Consider the following 16,120-nt stretch of genomic DNA (forward strand, 5'->3'; position numbering starts at 1 on the left):
ACCCTTGTCCGTTAAACTTGAGTCGAATCATTTTGCAATGCGTTTACTTGTGTTGTCCAAAGTAGAGGGGATACCTGCACACTGAACCTTGAGGTTGAATTTCAGCGACACTTGTCCCTTCTTGATTACCGTAATCCGAGTTGTTTTTTTTAACCCTATCACCAAGCGATGCCAATACCCACCATGTGTTAATATGATAGTAAATGTTACGGTGTTCATAAACTGGATGAGTGTTACTTTTGGTCCACGGGTTTCTCTTATGGTCGCGTTGATGATCAAATTTATCTCCATGATCATTGGTGTTTTCCCAACTTTTTCAACAATTACATTCCAGAATTTACTGACTGAATAGCGAACAGTGCAGACCATGATCAGCCGGCACAGACGTGCAACCTATCTTGGTGTGCACTGATGGCAAAGGCAGAATCACTTGCTGCCAGCAGGCTATCATACTTAACTAAGGTAATATAAAATTACCAGGTATAACTAAAGCCGGTGGATTGTACCTTAACAATATAACCCAATACCAGCTAATAACCCTCATTGGAACAATGAGATTTTAATTGTTGAATGTCAATATATTTGTTTAGGTGATTGTGTGCGTTTTAACAGTTACTGCATTCAAGCACACAAATTATGTTATTCGACCTACTTTATTTGCTTTGTCATTTCCGGTGCTATTGAGTAACAAGGCAGGTAGGACCAAATGTATTTAAAAACAAATGGTAAATAGAAAAATAAAACGTTCATGATTATTTTATACTGCACCATTCGCCTTTTTGTTTAAAGGCACAATATAATGATCTGTTCTTTTTTTTTTTTTTTTTGCTTATAATGATATAATGATGTTACAGATCATAAATGAGAACGATAATAATTCATTTCAGAAAAACAATAGTAGCAGTTGAACACGTTCCGATTATTTATAATCTATATATGCGGATGAACTCGTCTGTTTTCCCTATAATGATTGATCAGTTGTTGAAGAGGACAATTTTCTACTTTTCTGTCAAAATATGTTGATATCAGAACTAAATATTTAAGATATAGCCTATCGGTTGGTGAATATATATTGTCAACAAGTAACCAAAAGTTTATGCTTAAGTGTGTTCACTATGTAACTGCTTCTTGATTTGATTATTCGTGTATTATTTTTGATATTATTTGAATAATTGAATTGTCTCTGTATTGAAACTTGTGTTATTATTATGTTTATCTTGATTGTCGTGGTCATGTTTGCCAAGTAATATTGTAAATGACCAAATGTTATAACTTAATACAATGAAATGAAATGAAAGTAAACAGAATGTTCTTATTTTATTGTTAAGTACAACTGAAACCCGGTATCTCGAATTCCAAGAGATCAAGCGTTATACATCGAGATATCCGGACTTCGACTTAAAACGATATTTGAGCCGCGCCATGAGAAAACCAACATAGTGGCTGTGCGACCAGCATCCGCGCAGTCTGGTCAGGATCCATGCTGTTCGCTAACGGTTTCTCTAATTACAATAGGCTTTGAAAGCGAACAGCATGGATCCTGACCAGACATGCTGGTCGCAAAGCCACTATGTTGGTTTTCTCATGGTGCGGCTCATTTTACACGTTTTCGGGACGGGACCTGAAAATGTTTTCAAGATAGCCGGAATGTTGAGATAGGCCAGTTTGAAATACAGATTTTCAACTGTAATTGTTTAACTCAAATTAAATGAGAAACGTGTTTAAATTATCTGCGCACGTTTTCCTAAATTACTAGTAAATTATGATTCAGTGTGATAAATCATTAATGTATCTGTATTCATAAGTGACTATGGCAACTCGGGACATTTAGTTCCTGTACATTACACTATCACAAAAACCGAATATCGATTAGAATGGTTTAATGAGAAAAATAAACCGAACATCGATTAGAATAGTTTACTGAGAAAAATAAACAGTAAATACAGCTATGACAGTTTTTAGGTGTGACACAGCACTTTCGGGTATGAATTGGTAGGCGGATATTCTTCGAATTGGACATGTCTAAACAAACAAACAAAATTTGAATTAACAACGACTGCTAAAAAGCGGAAGGCCATGATCTTACTATTCATATCTCTTGTTAATATGCGCAGATAATGAGTAAATATTCAATAATGAAGTGTATTTTGTAGTGCATTCTGGGTTATTCTGAACTATTTGCAGTTTTTCTATTATTTCTGCTCTACTTGCTAAGCACTAACTTTGAATATATGTCCCCAGTGACTTTGTCGTGCGGAATTTCAATTACATTGAAACATTACAAGTCCGTTGTTCGTCCATTGTAATAGCCTACCAATTGTTTCCTATTGACAGCTTAAACAAACGCTCTGCGAATTTACGCCTAGTTCTAAGCTTTCAGGCTGTCTTATATGGAATAAATTGACTTTATGAAATCGATTTATAACAACCTTTTATTGGGATACCTAACAAATCAATTTTGTCAGCAAACATTACAATCGAGCTGCAAATCAATGTTATACATTTAGCATTCAGAATAGTTGTGAAGGCTCGGACCAAGATCTGTTTTAATCTAAAAAAAAAAAAAAAAGCGACTGCCGATATAGGATAAGTGTTTTTGGATAAGAGTATTTCGTTTTAAAACGATGTTTAATTTTACGGAGCGTGATTTTAATGGATGTAACTCGAATTTAAATCCATCTCAATCCAGGTAAAAAGATATAACCTCAACAACAACGTCGGCGACGACAACGAAGTAGTTTAATAGCTGAAAAAAAGTTGAAGTGAACTAGTTCGTGCGGATTTTTAAAGAAATAAAAGTGAATCAAAATGGAGGCTTTATTGAAGAACGAAGTAGTGCGGTCTAAGATCAGAGGCTTATCTGCACCCGTAAAGGTAAGTTCACTGTATCATGTCATAAAAAAGTAAAAGGAAGCACGCCCTTCTGCCAGGAAAGAATTCCAGTTTCTGCTTTTGTTGAAGCACTAAAAATATAATTGAGCCCCGCCATGAGAAAACCAACATAGTGGCTTTGCGACCAGCATGGATCCAGACCAGCCTGTGCATCTGCGCAGTCTGGTAAGTATTCATGCTGTTCGCTTTCAAAGCCTATTGCAATTAGAGAAACCGTTAGCGAACAGCATGGATCCTGACCGCAAAGCCACTATGTTGGTTTTGTCATGGCGCGGCTCATATAGTAGTAACCAGAATAATTGCATTGTACCAGTCTCCAAGTTCACCAGCTAATAATATCTTCTATTTTTGTTGTTGCCTTGAATCTGTTTAAAAAGTAATTAATTTCATTACTTTAGGAACTTTGAAAACACTTTTGACGTCTTTAATTGTATCAAATAGTATTCAAATATATTGTCATTTGTTGATGGTAAACCATCAGTAAAGCAAGGTATATACCATTTAGAAAATCATTTGAGCCGCGTCTGGAGCCATGCTGGTCGCAAATGCACTATGTTGGCTTTCTCATGGCGCGGCTCATTTCAGTTGGACAGACGGTCGGTTTTAAAAGCTCATTAGAGCTTATGTTATTTGTTACATTTGCACCGACTTTGTAAATGTAAATAAAATTTACTTGACTTGACTTGACTTTGACAGATATGAACGTGATATGGATAAACATATCCAATCTTTCCTAAAATGATCTGTTAGAAAATAAAATTTAAATGTTTTCTAGGTAATTAACTGGTTCACTCGTATTAGATAACAAACGTGCTTATATCGAAATCCTCGATTACCACATTCTCCGAAATGATTAGTATGAATGGAGATTTGAATCCATCCATCCATCCATCCATCCATCCAGTTAACGTACCAATAAAATAGAAAGAAATAGAAAACGATAAAGTAAGACGTCATTTTAGAACCTGCTGTTACTAAAAAAATAAGATTATAATAGAAATAAATGAGCAGAGGAAATTTCACACTTTGTAGTAGTGATATAGTTTTCAACAATGTGACCTATGTACGTACTCGTGCTTTATGTAATTTCCAGTCATGTAACTTGCCTGTATTGTAAAGTACAACAGAATAAATCATATTAGAATTCATACTTACCGAGTAAGTGAAAAGAAAATCTATCGTCATACATAATAGGCTGGCAGGAAAAAGCTATACCCTTCTATAGAATATCAACCGAGCAGATTGGCAGAATAAACCTCCCGCCATGAAGAGTATAAGATAAATCCTCCCAACATGTAAATTACAAAAAGATAATGGTAATGTATGATGGCATATTTCGGCCACGAGATAGCTAGGTAGCTATCGCGATACTTAAAAATGTATCTTGATAAAGCGAAGTTATCTCAACAGTCGAAAGTTTTCTGGAAATATTATTGCGTTAATTTACATTAGTACATGTATTTCGATACTTTGGCGTAAGTTTCCACATGCAAGATAGCAATTTTGATACTTTCAGCAATAATTTTGATATTTCGAACTTTTCTCAAAACTTTATCTCAATAGTATGGTGGCATATTTCTGCCACGAGATAGCTAGGTAGCTATCTCGATAATTTGTAAATTTTCCAGGAAATGTGTGCACTTTTTCTGAAAACATTTCAGCAATAAATACTATTTTCTAGATATTTTTATTTATTTCCTGAAAATATTTCAGCGCAAATTTCGCGTTAATGCTTGGATCTGCCACGAGATGCTCGGTAACTATCAAGATAATATTTAAACGTTCGAGCAAATTGTGTGTTTATCGCAATAAATTATTTTTTTTCTCGATATGCTTTTTATTTCCAGGAAACATTAGGCTACTGCGATAAACTTTTCAGAAAAGTTCGAAATATCAGGATAAATTCTGAAAGTATCGAGATAGATATCTAGATCATAAATGGCAGCTATGGACACTTACTAAAAAATTATCGAGATACTGATGTAATTAATCGTTCCAGGAAACTTTCTACTATTGAGATTATCTTATCAGAAAACTTTACTTTAATATATATAATATTGTGGCATATTTCTGCCACGAGATAGCTAGGTTCTACCGCGAAACTTAAAACACTTATCTTGGTCAAGTAAAGTTTTCTGATAAGATAATCTCAATAGTAGAAAGTTTCCTTGAACGATTAACTACATTAGTATCTCGATACTTTTTGAGTAAGTGCCCATAGCTGCCATTTATGATCTAGATAGCTATCTCGATACTTTCAGAAATTATCATTATATTTCGAACGTTTCTGAAAAATGCGTCTTAATAGCCCAAAGTTACCTGTCAATAAAAAGTATATCTAGAAAAAAATAATTAATTGCGATAATGTTTTTAGAAAAATGCATGACTTTACTGGAAAGTTGAAAACATTATCGTGATAGCTACCAAGTATCTCGTGGCAGTTTCAAGCACTAACGCGAAAATTTTGCTCTAAAATATTTTCAGGAAATAAATAAAATATCTAGAAAACATAGATAGCTACCTAGCCATCTCGTGGCAGAAATATGCCACCATACAATAGCCTAAAGTTTCCTGGAAATAGATAGCATATTTTGAAAACAACATTTTTTACGAAGTTTAGAATATTATCTTGATAGCTACTAAATATCTCGTGGCAGTTTCAAGCACTAACGCGAAATTTGGCGCTAAAATATTTTCAGGAAACAAATATTATATCTAGAAAATGATTATGTTTTTACTGAAATGTTTTCAGAAAAATGCTTAATGTCTTGGAAAAATTACAATGGTATCATGATATCCACCTAGCTATCTCGTCGTAGTAATGGTGTGCGTTTCCCTCGAAAACCACACGCCGTGACAATAGATTACTGACTTTAATGTTTATTTTATGGGAATGAATCATGAGCATTTATTATAAAGATCAAACGTATGATTATATCATATTTTAATTAATTTAAGTGATGACAATCCGATCTAATAATAGTATGCACCGGCGTAGGAGTTTTGTGGCAAGCGGGAGGGGACGCATGGCAACATGTTCTAATTAAATAAAAACCATTTCAGTCACCTGAATGCTGTCTCTGGTAAAAAAAAAAACTCTATCTGATATAAAACGAATTCATACCCTGACATATTAGTTTAGTCGCCCTGTATACCGAATGCCAAGCACACTACAATTTTCACACACAAATAGCTGGCATGACATAATAAACTTAAACATTTTTATAATTGGTTATGAATGAATGAATGACTCTAAAGGCATTATATGACTGTATGCATCACTACAGAAAATCATTCAGCTTTGATGCACACTGTTCCATTTTCCCACGACGCATCCGCAAGAAAACAAGGAGCTGCGTTTTCAAAACGCAAAACCATGCCCGCAGATGTATGACCAAAGATGTATTTTTTAAAGGTCAAGATCATATGACGGTCAAAGTCATCTATATATAGGTCAGTTTGTGGATCTTGCCACCAGGTTTGCTGAGTGTAAGTATCAACTAAATTGGCTATAGGAACAAAATGTTGTTTATTAAAATTCAATAATGTGGGCTGTAGGCGAAGCGATAAAATCTCGTACGGACGGACGGACAGTTCAATCGCTTCATGCCCTGGACACAAACAACTTTATGTTTGCAGCAGGATCCAGTCGTTCAAATAATATAGATCTACCCGTTTCTGCCGACATAATTTCTGAATGACTGTAAACAATAGAAGCATTCTGTGTTGTGTCAACAGCCAGCGGTGTTGCTGTAAGAATGAATGAATGCCATAATTAATTGTCCACCGGGAATGTTCTGCATTTCAAATCAATAATATTGTATTGTGCTTTTTAATCAGATCAGAAAATTTCGCAGGATGGAATATAGGAAAGTTTGCTAGGGAATATTATTTAAATAAAGGGTACATTTTATTCCGCCTTTAACTGGTACATGTATATATCAGAATAATATTGGTATGATGAAAGCGGGGGCACAGGACCAATCCTTGACAGGATCGTGTACTATTTTATTCCGCCTTTAACTGGTACATGTATACATCAGAATAATATTGGTATGATGAAAGCGGGGGCACAGGACCAATCCTTGACAGGATCGTGTACTATGTGGGGCAACATTGTTTTTGTTCTGCCAGGAAACGAATACAAGAGAAACACTTAAAGCAGGAGTCTTTTTAAAATAGATTTGTCTAAAATTACAGACATGCGACCTTCTTATTTCCTTTTATCTGTTTGTCAGAGAAAAGCATGCAGTTTGCTTATATATAAAGCCTTGAAGACTGCACGGTTTTCACACACATATAGTTAGCGAAACACTTCGGTAATTATAAATAAGTTATTATGACAGTTTGCATCACTAAAGCGGTAGCTCATGAAATTTTAATGCAGGCCATGACATTTTCCCAGTACGTACCCATATATATATAAAAAAACAAGAAAAAAACATCTTCATGACTTCAGGAATATGATTCTTCTATAGGGTCGAATAATGTCTTCAATAAATATAGGTCTACCCGTTTCCACCAACATCATTTTTCTGAATGACAGCATATTGAAGAGTATTCTGTGTTATGTCAACAGTGAGTGGGTTGCTGTAAAAATGAATGAATGCCATAATTAAAGGTCCGCCGGGAATGTACACCCATTTCAAATCAATAACATTGTATTGTGTTTACCAATCAGATCAGAAATTTTCGCAGGATGAAATATAGGAAAGTTTGCTTGGGATTATTCTTTAAATTACAACATGTAAAACTCTTTTACATTAATATCTTATCGTTGTTTCCTTGAAACTAATCAATCGGATACCACAAGACGATTCCATTCAGAAACATACTTAGCTTTCGTCAGTCTTGCAGCAACGAACACTTTTGTTTATTTATTTAATTATTTTGTTGGAATCAAAGTCACACCGACAAAATTACAGGTCATATGGCGATACCGACCATCCGTAAGCCAGCGGGATGTCGATTTGTATACCCAAAGCGAGGTTGTTAACCCAGAGCAGTTTAGGTGCAAGTAATTCGAGGTGATCGACTTTAACCACTCGGCCATGGAAGCCCCAGCGCACACTTTTAGAAAACGGGTACAGGTCACGACAATATTTAATTTGGAAAGTAAAAAAACTGTTCGTTTGTCAGATGTTGAAAATAAAATGTGAAACGTCATGTGATTCGTTATCTTCTAGGAATTTTCTCCACAAGGCACACGTGCAGTCTGCAGAATAAGCACACATCCTCCCTAAAGCGTAGGTCACGCTGTAAAAAGTAAATAATTTTTGTAATAATTATAGCAGGAACTTAGCTCTACTCTACCATTCTGCAGAATATCAGCTAAGATACAAGATACAGTAATGTTTATTTTATGGTTGATAACGTATAACATTGCAACGATAGGTATAAAGCTATTTGACGACAAAACAACTTTTTTGGACAAATTAACAAACAAACACCTGCCAAAAAGTAGTTTCATTAAAATTTATATATAAAAAAATTGAATAAGTAATTTGATATCACTTTAAAATTAATATAGAAATACAAGTTTACTACAACGTTAATAACTAAAACATCCCTAATGTTACAATACAAGGGCATATTAGGCACATATGTTAAGATTGCAATTCATAGTCACTAAAACAAGCAAGAGTATATGAGCCGCGCCATGAGAAAACCAACATAGTGCGTTTGCGACCAGCATGGATCCAGCCTAGCCTGTGCATCCGCGCAGTCTGATCAGGATCCATGCTGTTCGCTTTCAAAGCCTATTGGAATTAGAGAAACTGTTAGCGAACAGCATGGATCCTGACCAGACTGCGCGGATGCTGATCGCAAAGACACTATGTTGGTTTTCTCATGGCGCGGCTCATTTCGTATTAAACAAGACAAAACGAAGTAAAATACATAGCTACGGAACTAAAACAAAGCTTTATCTTGATGCGATGCACGCTAAAGAGATGCATCTGCCAGAACATTTACTAGTACCCTAAACAAATCGTGCCGAAGCTATAACTACAAACTTTAGCACGTAGAACAATTGCAGATCGTATCGCTACAAATACCCGCCAGTCTCGAAAAAAAAAAATACGCACATTTAAGAAAAAAAATGTAGAGAGAGAACAAAGGTTTTGTTCGACAGTGATATGCACTGCAGGGGAACCTTTGCAGAACTCGGCCAACTTAGACATAATCAATAAAAAATTAGTTCTATGTATTTGTTCAAAACTGATTATTAAACTTGAGAATGTCATAAATGATTTAGATTATCCTTAAATACGTGACATTATCGCATAGTCGTGTCGATTCATATTTATTCTTTACCGTGAGACAAAAGCATTTTAGCTATTATTTGATATTCACAGTTTAATTTTCAAAAATAAATTAATCAATTTTACTTATTTTAGCGAATTATAAAAACTGATGACGTATCAAAACAATGAATTTGTAAAGGTATTCAACGTTACTTTGTTGATAAAATGTTACCTTGAGATGTGTATGCTTCTGAATCCAAGTTTAATAAAATGTAGTCTAAATTTTACAAGTGTTTTCAAATATAGAAATCTAGTCAAGTTATTTATAAAGTAGAGGAAGTAGGCCTACGAAAAGTGACTGCCAGATTTTTTTGTACTGAATATTTAATACATTAATTTAACTGTTAAATCCTATTTTCACAGTTGTTATTTCTAATTTATAAATATAGTCCAAAGATTTGTATGTGGATAAATACAGTTGAAAGTTTTATTGAACCCATTGTTTTTGTTTACCTTCCCTTTTTGGACCCAAGTTCAAAAGTTCGTGTGCAGTTATGAAAGTGACGCTTTTCTAACCGTGTAATTAAGAAATAATATATGAGCCGTGCCATGGGAAAACCAACATAGTGACTTTGCGACCAGCATGGATCCAGACCAGTCTGCGCATCCGCGCAGTCTGGTTAGGATCCATGCTGTTCGCTAACAGTTTCTCTAATAGCAATAGGCTTTGAAAGCGAACAGCATGGATCCTTACCAGACAGCGCGGATGCGCAGGCTGGTCTGGATCCATGCTGGTCGCAAAGCCACTATGTTGGTTTTCTCATGACACGGCTCATATCTCATTTAGTGATTTGTCGTTGAATAAAAAGTTCAGATGCAAAACAATTAGATCTATATCACGAGAGCGCAGCCCGAATGATGTAATAATATGCATCTGAACGGCAAACAATGATCTTATTTAAGCTCTAATCACTAAATGAGGTATAGGCCTATTATTTTGATTCTAACACGTTACCAAGGATTTTTAATTCTAATACGCTTGTTTCTGTTAAAAAAAGCTTACTCTAAAATGACGTCACGTTAAGGTTTAGTAGTATATCACGAAACAACATTTTTTTTTTTAGTAAATGAACAGCATCTTGACGCACAACTTATCTGTCCAATATATGCTTGACTGTTCTGTCCCACAGAGTTGGATTCTTAAAATATTCTAAATGAGTTTTCCTCCTTCAAATAAGAATGCCATTTGTAAAGAAATAAACGTAAACAATTGTCAAAAACGATGTTTTACCTAGTTATGTAAAGTTTAAACACTCTCACGAAGTTGCAAATGCATCAAAACAAGACATGTAACAGCTTTTTAAAAATGGTGAGTTTTTATAGGCGCTGAACTGTCCAGAAGTGTGGCCCCGTCATGCAGTCCCTTTCCGGAATTCAATATATATATGAGTAAATTGACAATGGTTTTGTAGAATAATATGTTTTATAATTATGCTGTTAAATTTTCATGCAAAACAATGCTTTCTTTCTATGATTTAATGACGTTCGAACTTTTTTCTCCGAAATATGGACCTGTATCTTAACGTGCGATGACGTCGGTGTTTTTGTTGCGAACAAGAAAGAGCGCTACAATATGTTATCCACAGTTTTGAATTACGGGTATATTAGAATGCAAAATCGTGTTTTACCTAAATTAATACACTCAAAATCGGTTATACGTCACCAGAGTAATCCACTCGGGCTACGCCCTCGTGAAATTATTCCGCAGACGTATAACCTCTTTCAGTGCATTAATAACGTTAAAACACTATTTTTCTATACATTATTTCTTGAGTAGACTACATCCTTGACGACATCCATCAAATGTTTGCCTGTTTATTTTTTTTTTCAAGCACACCGCTATGCCGTTTGACGCAATAATTGTGACGTCAGAAAAATGAATTGTTGTAAAATAACACACAACTTTCAGTCTTCTTTGTGAATCAAGTCGTGTTAGAATTATGCATAGCGTCTATTTGGACAGCTGTTTCATCTGTTTCTGATATAAAATTTCAAGCCTTAGGCCTACATGTATTGAACTTTAAATCAAACTGATATAAGATTGTCTATAAATGCCGTTCATCTCCGTATAACGTTTGAACATTCATACCGGAGAGATGCTTGGTTTATTGCACGTTCTAAATGTTGTATATATCCGTGTTTATGATATGGATCAAAGGCTGAATCCACGTTATAATCAATACATACGCAGACGTAAATTCATATTTAATATTTCTTTATAATTCTGAAGCGGAAGTACATGTTAAAGTGTGACGAGGCGTGGTAAATCCCAGGACTATTCAACAACAAAGCTAGGACTGAGGGATGACTTAGTAAAATATTAAAGCAACATGCCTCCAGATTTGGCTAAAAAATAGTCTTTCTTTCAAATTGAAGTTTTGTTCATATTATGAACATTAGAATAAGAATTTTTGTTTCTAAAATATTTAAAAAAATTCCAAATCAAGAAACTTGAAAAGATAACCGCGTCGGGAATCGACCCCCAGACCGCCGCGGCAATAAAGACATTTTCCCGTCGTCGTAACCAATAGCGTTATAGCTGAAGTAGTGCATAATGACTTTAAAATATAGATATTTATAATGGAGACAGTTTACCTGGAGTAAAAGCGTGACAAACGCTTTTAGATTTTCATCGTAAAAAGTAGTAAAAACAGCAAATTCTCATGTGTTTCCGTGACATAAAGTTTGTCAGTAATTAAGTTTTAAAGCCTTCTTAAAAAATATAGCATTTATTTCAAGATATCTAAAAAAATATATATTTTTTTGTTGTTGTCGAACGATCTGGAGGCATGCCGCTTTAAGATCTAGAATCTATATCTATTGTAATGTTTCAAACAATTAGAAGAAGAAAAAAAATCTTACAGGGACTTAAATGGATACCTTATTTATTTGTACTGCGATGAAGCATAAGTTGTAAATTGTACGGGAAGACAGAAAAATATAAATGCTTTAGATCAAAAGCATGGTTATTTTGCCGTAATACGGTGAATATGAATTAAAAAATAATAAAAAGAAAGCATTTATGTTGTATTTGAGAATTGTATGATGTTAACTTATACTTTGGAGTGTGGCGACTTTATCTAACCCCTATTTACACCAGACTGAATGTCCTTCACTTTGAGGATGGACAAATACTGTAAGTTCATTTAATTTCGTAGGCATGAAATTTCGTGGTTTTGGCCAAAATGGCAATTTCGTGGGGATATGAATTCGTGGATTTGAAATTTAGAGCATAAAATGAATGGGAAATTTACTTGTTCGTTGGGATTAAATTTCGTGGATTGACTCACCCACGAAAATTAGTCCCCTATGAATATTAATGATTTCACAATAATTCATAAACGCACATAAGATCGTTTGGAAGTACAGAACGCAGCCAAGCAAAGCCAGTTGTTGGCTTGCCTACATGGAGATCTGACCGGGGCTCGAACCCATAATTTTAAGGAGCAATGACCGTAACGTCCTGGCCAAAGAATCCCTTTTATATGCATTTATATTTATGTAAATCGCTCAAATGATCATATACATAGGTTCAGTCTATCCTAATGTTAAATTCTAGTTGGAGGAGCGGAGACAAATGGTTTTGTACTGCCTCCGCTGTCTAAAGACTATCAAATGACTAATTGGCTGCCCATGAATGGGTAAAATTATTGATCCTGTGGATTGGAACCGTGCTAATAATGTCAGAATTTCCTTGGCTTAGTGCCAAGATTAAGGCATTGAACTAGTTTTAAGTGTAACAACATGTTTGACAATTAAGGTATGGTGGCCAAGAGAAAGCTAAGTAACTATCACGATTATATTATATTCTAAATTTTCCGGGAAATATGTATGGTGGCATATTTCTGTCATGAGATAGCTAAGTAGCTGTGGCGATAATATTCTAAATCTTCCAGGAAATATATGCATTTTTTTCTAAAAACATTACAGCAATAAAAACATTTTTTCTAGATAGCTTTTTATCACATGTTTGACGTCATGGGAATAAAATAAAGCCATTTCATAAATACACTAGTGTAATAAAGCTTTGACGTTGACGAGGTTTTATAGAAATGCGAAATTTTGATGTATCAGCAAGGAAAGCTTACATGTGATAAAAAGAATATTACAGTTTTACAGTTTTGTCTGTCACCTGGTATTCTAAACTTTCCAGCAAAATAAGTACGTTTTTCTGAAAATTATCTGAATGAATTGTATTTTCTAGATATGCCTTTTATTTCCAGGAAAACTTAGGCTAATTCAGAGAAGTTTTCGAGAAAAAGTTAGCAATATCAAGATAATTTTTGAAAGTATCAAAGTAGCAATCTAGCTGATAAATGGCAGCTGAAATATCGAGATAATTATATAAAAGGTATCGAGATAATAAGTAACGAGATAATTATGTAAATTATCGCAGTAATATTTCCAGGAATCGTTCGACCACCGAGATAATCTTTACAGAAAACCTGATTTTATCAAGATAATATTTCCAGTATCGCAATAGCGACCAAGCTATCTCATGGCAGAAATATGCCACTATAGTCAGGCTTGTGGAGTTTGAAACACAGTGTCAGAATGTAAAAAAAAAGGAAATTAAATGCGTTTTAGAGACTTTGGTATACAAGAAGCAATCTACGATTTCAAACTGCACGCTAAAAATATTTATAGCTTATTTTACAGTGCATTTTACTGACGTCATTCTGTTGTAGAAACTGTTGGTACTTTTTCATGGATCAACTCCTTTTCAACTTGTCATATACGCCGCACTTGGAGATTGAATCTGAGACCTCTCGATTCGTACTCTTTAGTTTAACGCGCTAACAAGGCGCTTACCGGCACTATAACTGAACTATTTACTATGAATTTAATCTACACATTGTATAGACGTAAAACGATAACTTGGCATAAACCCCTATTACAGTGGTTGAACACAAATTAAGCTTAAAAATGAAACGTTAAAGTGATCCTTAAGTGTTATTAAGTTACTGACTTCAATTTTCACATGCAGATAATAAGAACCTTTCACTGGTTGAATGTCTTTTTTAGACGGTAAAGAGGCTCTGCTGAGTTACCGTGAAAAAAAAAACCCAAACAGCTACCCGGCAGCCAGACATATCCACCCACACTTTCTACCAGTGAAAGATTCTTTTTCTTGCATACTGTATTCTTCATATAATAAAAGAAATGAAATAAAATCAGTGACATTCTTATAAGCACTATTTTATAGTAGCTTCCAAATGTACGCATTCATTTATAAATTGTAAGAGAGTCTTACACCCTGGGTTGTAAGGTGAGTTTTCCAGCACCGGCAAAGCACGGGAAAATCATGTCTGGCATGCAAGTATCTATGACTTATTCTTTGCATTTTTATTTGCAAATTCAATATTTATTACTCTTTTAATTAAAAAAAAGTTTCATAAGTTCGTCATAACGTTTATTATTAAGGTATTGTGTTGTTTATAAAAAGCGGCATATATAATGCACCCATATACAAATAATGTATATAAGTATGTTACACATACCGAAACACAGCAAAATGTATCACAACTGAACAGTATAAAATGAGTCGTGGGAAAACCAACATAGTGGCTTTGCGACCAGCATGGATCCAGACCAGCCTGCGCATCCGCGCGGTCTGGTCAGGATCCATGCTGTTCGCTTTTAAAGCCTAATTGTAATTAGAGAAACCGTTAGCGAACAGCATGGATCCTGACCAGACTGCGCGGATGCGCAGGCTGGTCTGGATCCATGCTGGTCGCAAAGCCACTATGTTGGTTTTCTCATGGCGCGGCTCATATAAGTATGTTACAAATACCGAAACACAGCAAAATGTATCACAACTGAACAGTATAAAATAAGTAGACTATAAAATACAGAAAACATATTTGAAAAAAAGTAGTAAGTAAGTTTATTTCAATTCCAATAGGCTAGAAGCCCATGAGGACATAAACATGCACAGTATATGACGAACAGTGAAATCAGCATGTACATATATAAAACATTTGTGTATTTGTGTCTACATTTTTACATTTGGAGAAGGTTACACACTAATAATAGATTAGCATTAACAGCGAAATCAGCATGTACATATATAAAACATTTGTGTATTTGTGTCTACATTTTTACATTTGGAGAAGGTTACACACTAATAATAGATTAGCATTAACAGCGAAATCAGCATGTACATATATAAAACATTTGTGTATTTGTGTCTACATTTTTACATTTGGAGAAGGTTGCACTAATAACAGATTAGCATTAACAGCGAAATCAGCATGTACATATATAAAACATTTGTGTATTTGTGTCTACATTTTTACATTTGGAGAAGGTTACACACTAATAATAGATTAGCATTAACAGCGAAATCAGCATGTACATATATAAAACATTTGTGTATTTGTGTCTACATTTTTACATTTGGAGAAGGTTACACACTAATAATAGATTAGCATTAACAGCGAAATCAGCATGTACATATATAAAACATTTGTGTATTTGTGTCTACATTTTTACATTTGGAGAAGGTTACACACTAATAATAGATTAGCATTAACAGCGAAATCAGCATGTACATATATAAAACATTTGTGTATTTGTGTCTACATTTTTACATTTGGAGAAGGTTACACACTGATAATAGATTAGCATTAACAGCGAAATCAGCATGTACATATATAAAACATTTGTGTATTTGTGTCTACATTTTTACATTTGGAGAAGGTTACACACTAATAATAGATTAGCATTAACAGCGAAATCAGCATGTACATATATAAAACATTTGTGTATATGTGTCTACATTTTTACATTTGGAGAAGGTTACACACTAATAATAGATTAGCATAACATATATATTCATACATAGTATCTACTACTAAAGAACTGAAAAATATTCCAGTCTTATAAATTAAGATATATTCCGGTCTTGAGTTGATCCTTAA

At 34.4% G+C, this 16,120-nt stretch overlaps 1 protein-coding gene across 1 annotated transcript in view; it reads left to right on the forward strand.

The window, feature by feature from the left end:
* Window positions 1-2,320: 2,320 nt before the first annotated feature.
* LOC123524206 (peptidyl-prolyl cis-trans isomerase G-like) overlaps window positions 2,321-16,120 on the forward strand; it is a 34,723-nt gene continuing 20,923 nt past the window's right edge. The window contains exon 1 of the mRNA XM_045302246.2: window positions 2,321-2,874. Within this exon, the coding sequence (XP_045158181.2) occupies window positions 2,809-2,874 (66 nt within the window). The 5' untranslated portion in view covers window positions 2,321-2,808. The remainder of the gene's footprint in view (window positions 2,875-16,120) is intronic.

Source organism: Mercenaria mercenaria, chromosome 3, assembly GCF_021730395.1.
Source record: "Mercenaria mercenaria strain notata chromosome 3, MADL_Memer_1, whole genome shotgun sequence".
Taxonomy (NCBI): Eukaryota; Metazoa; Mollusca; class Bivalvia; order Venerida; family Veneridae; genus Mercenaria; species Mercenaria mercenaria.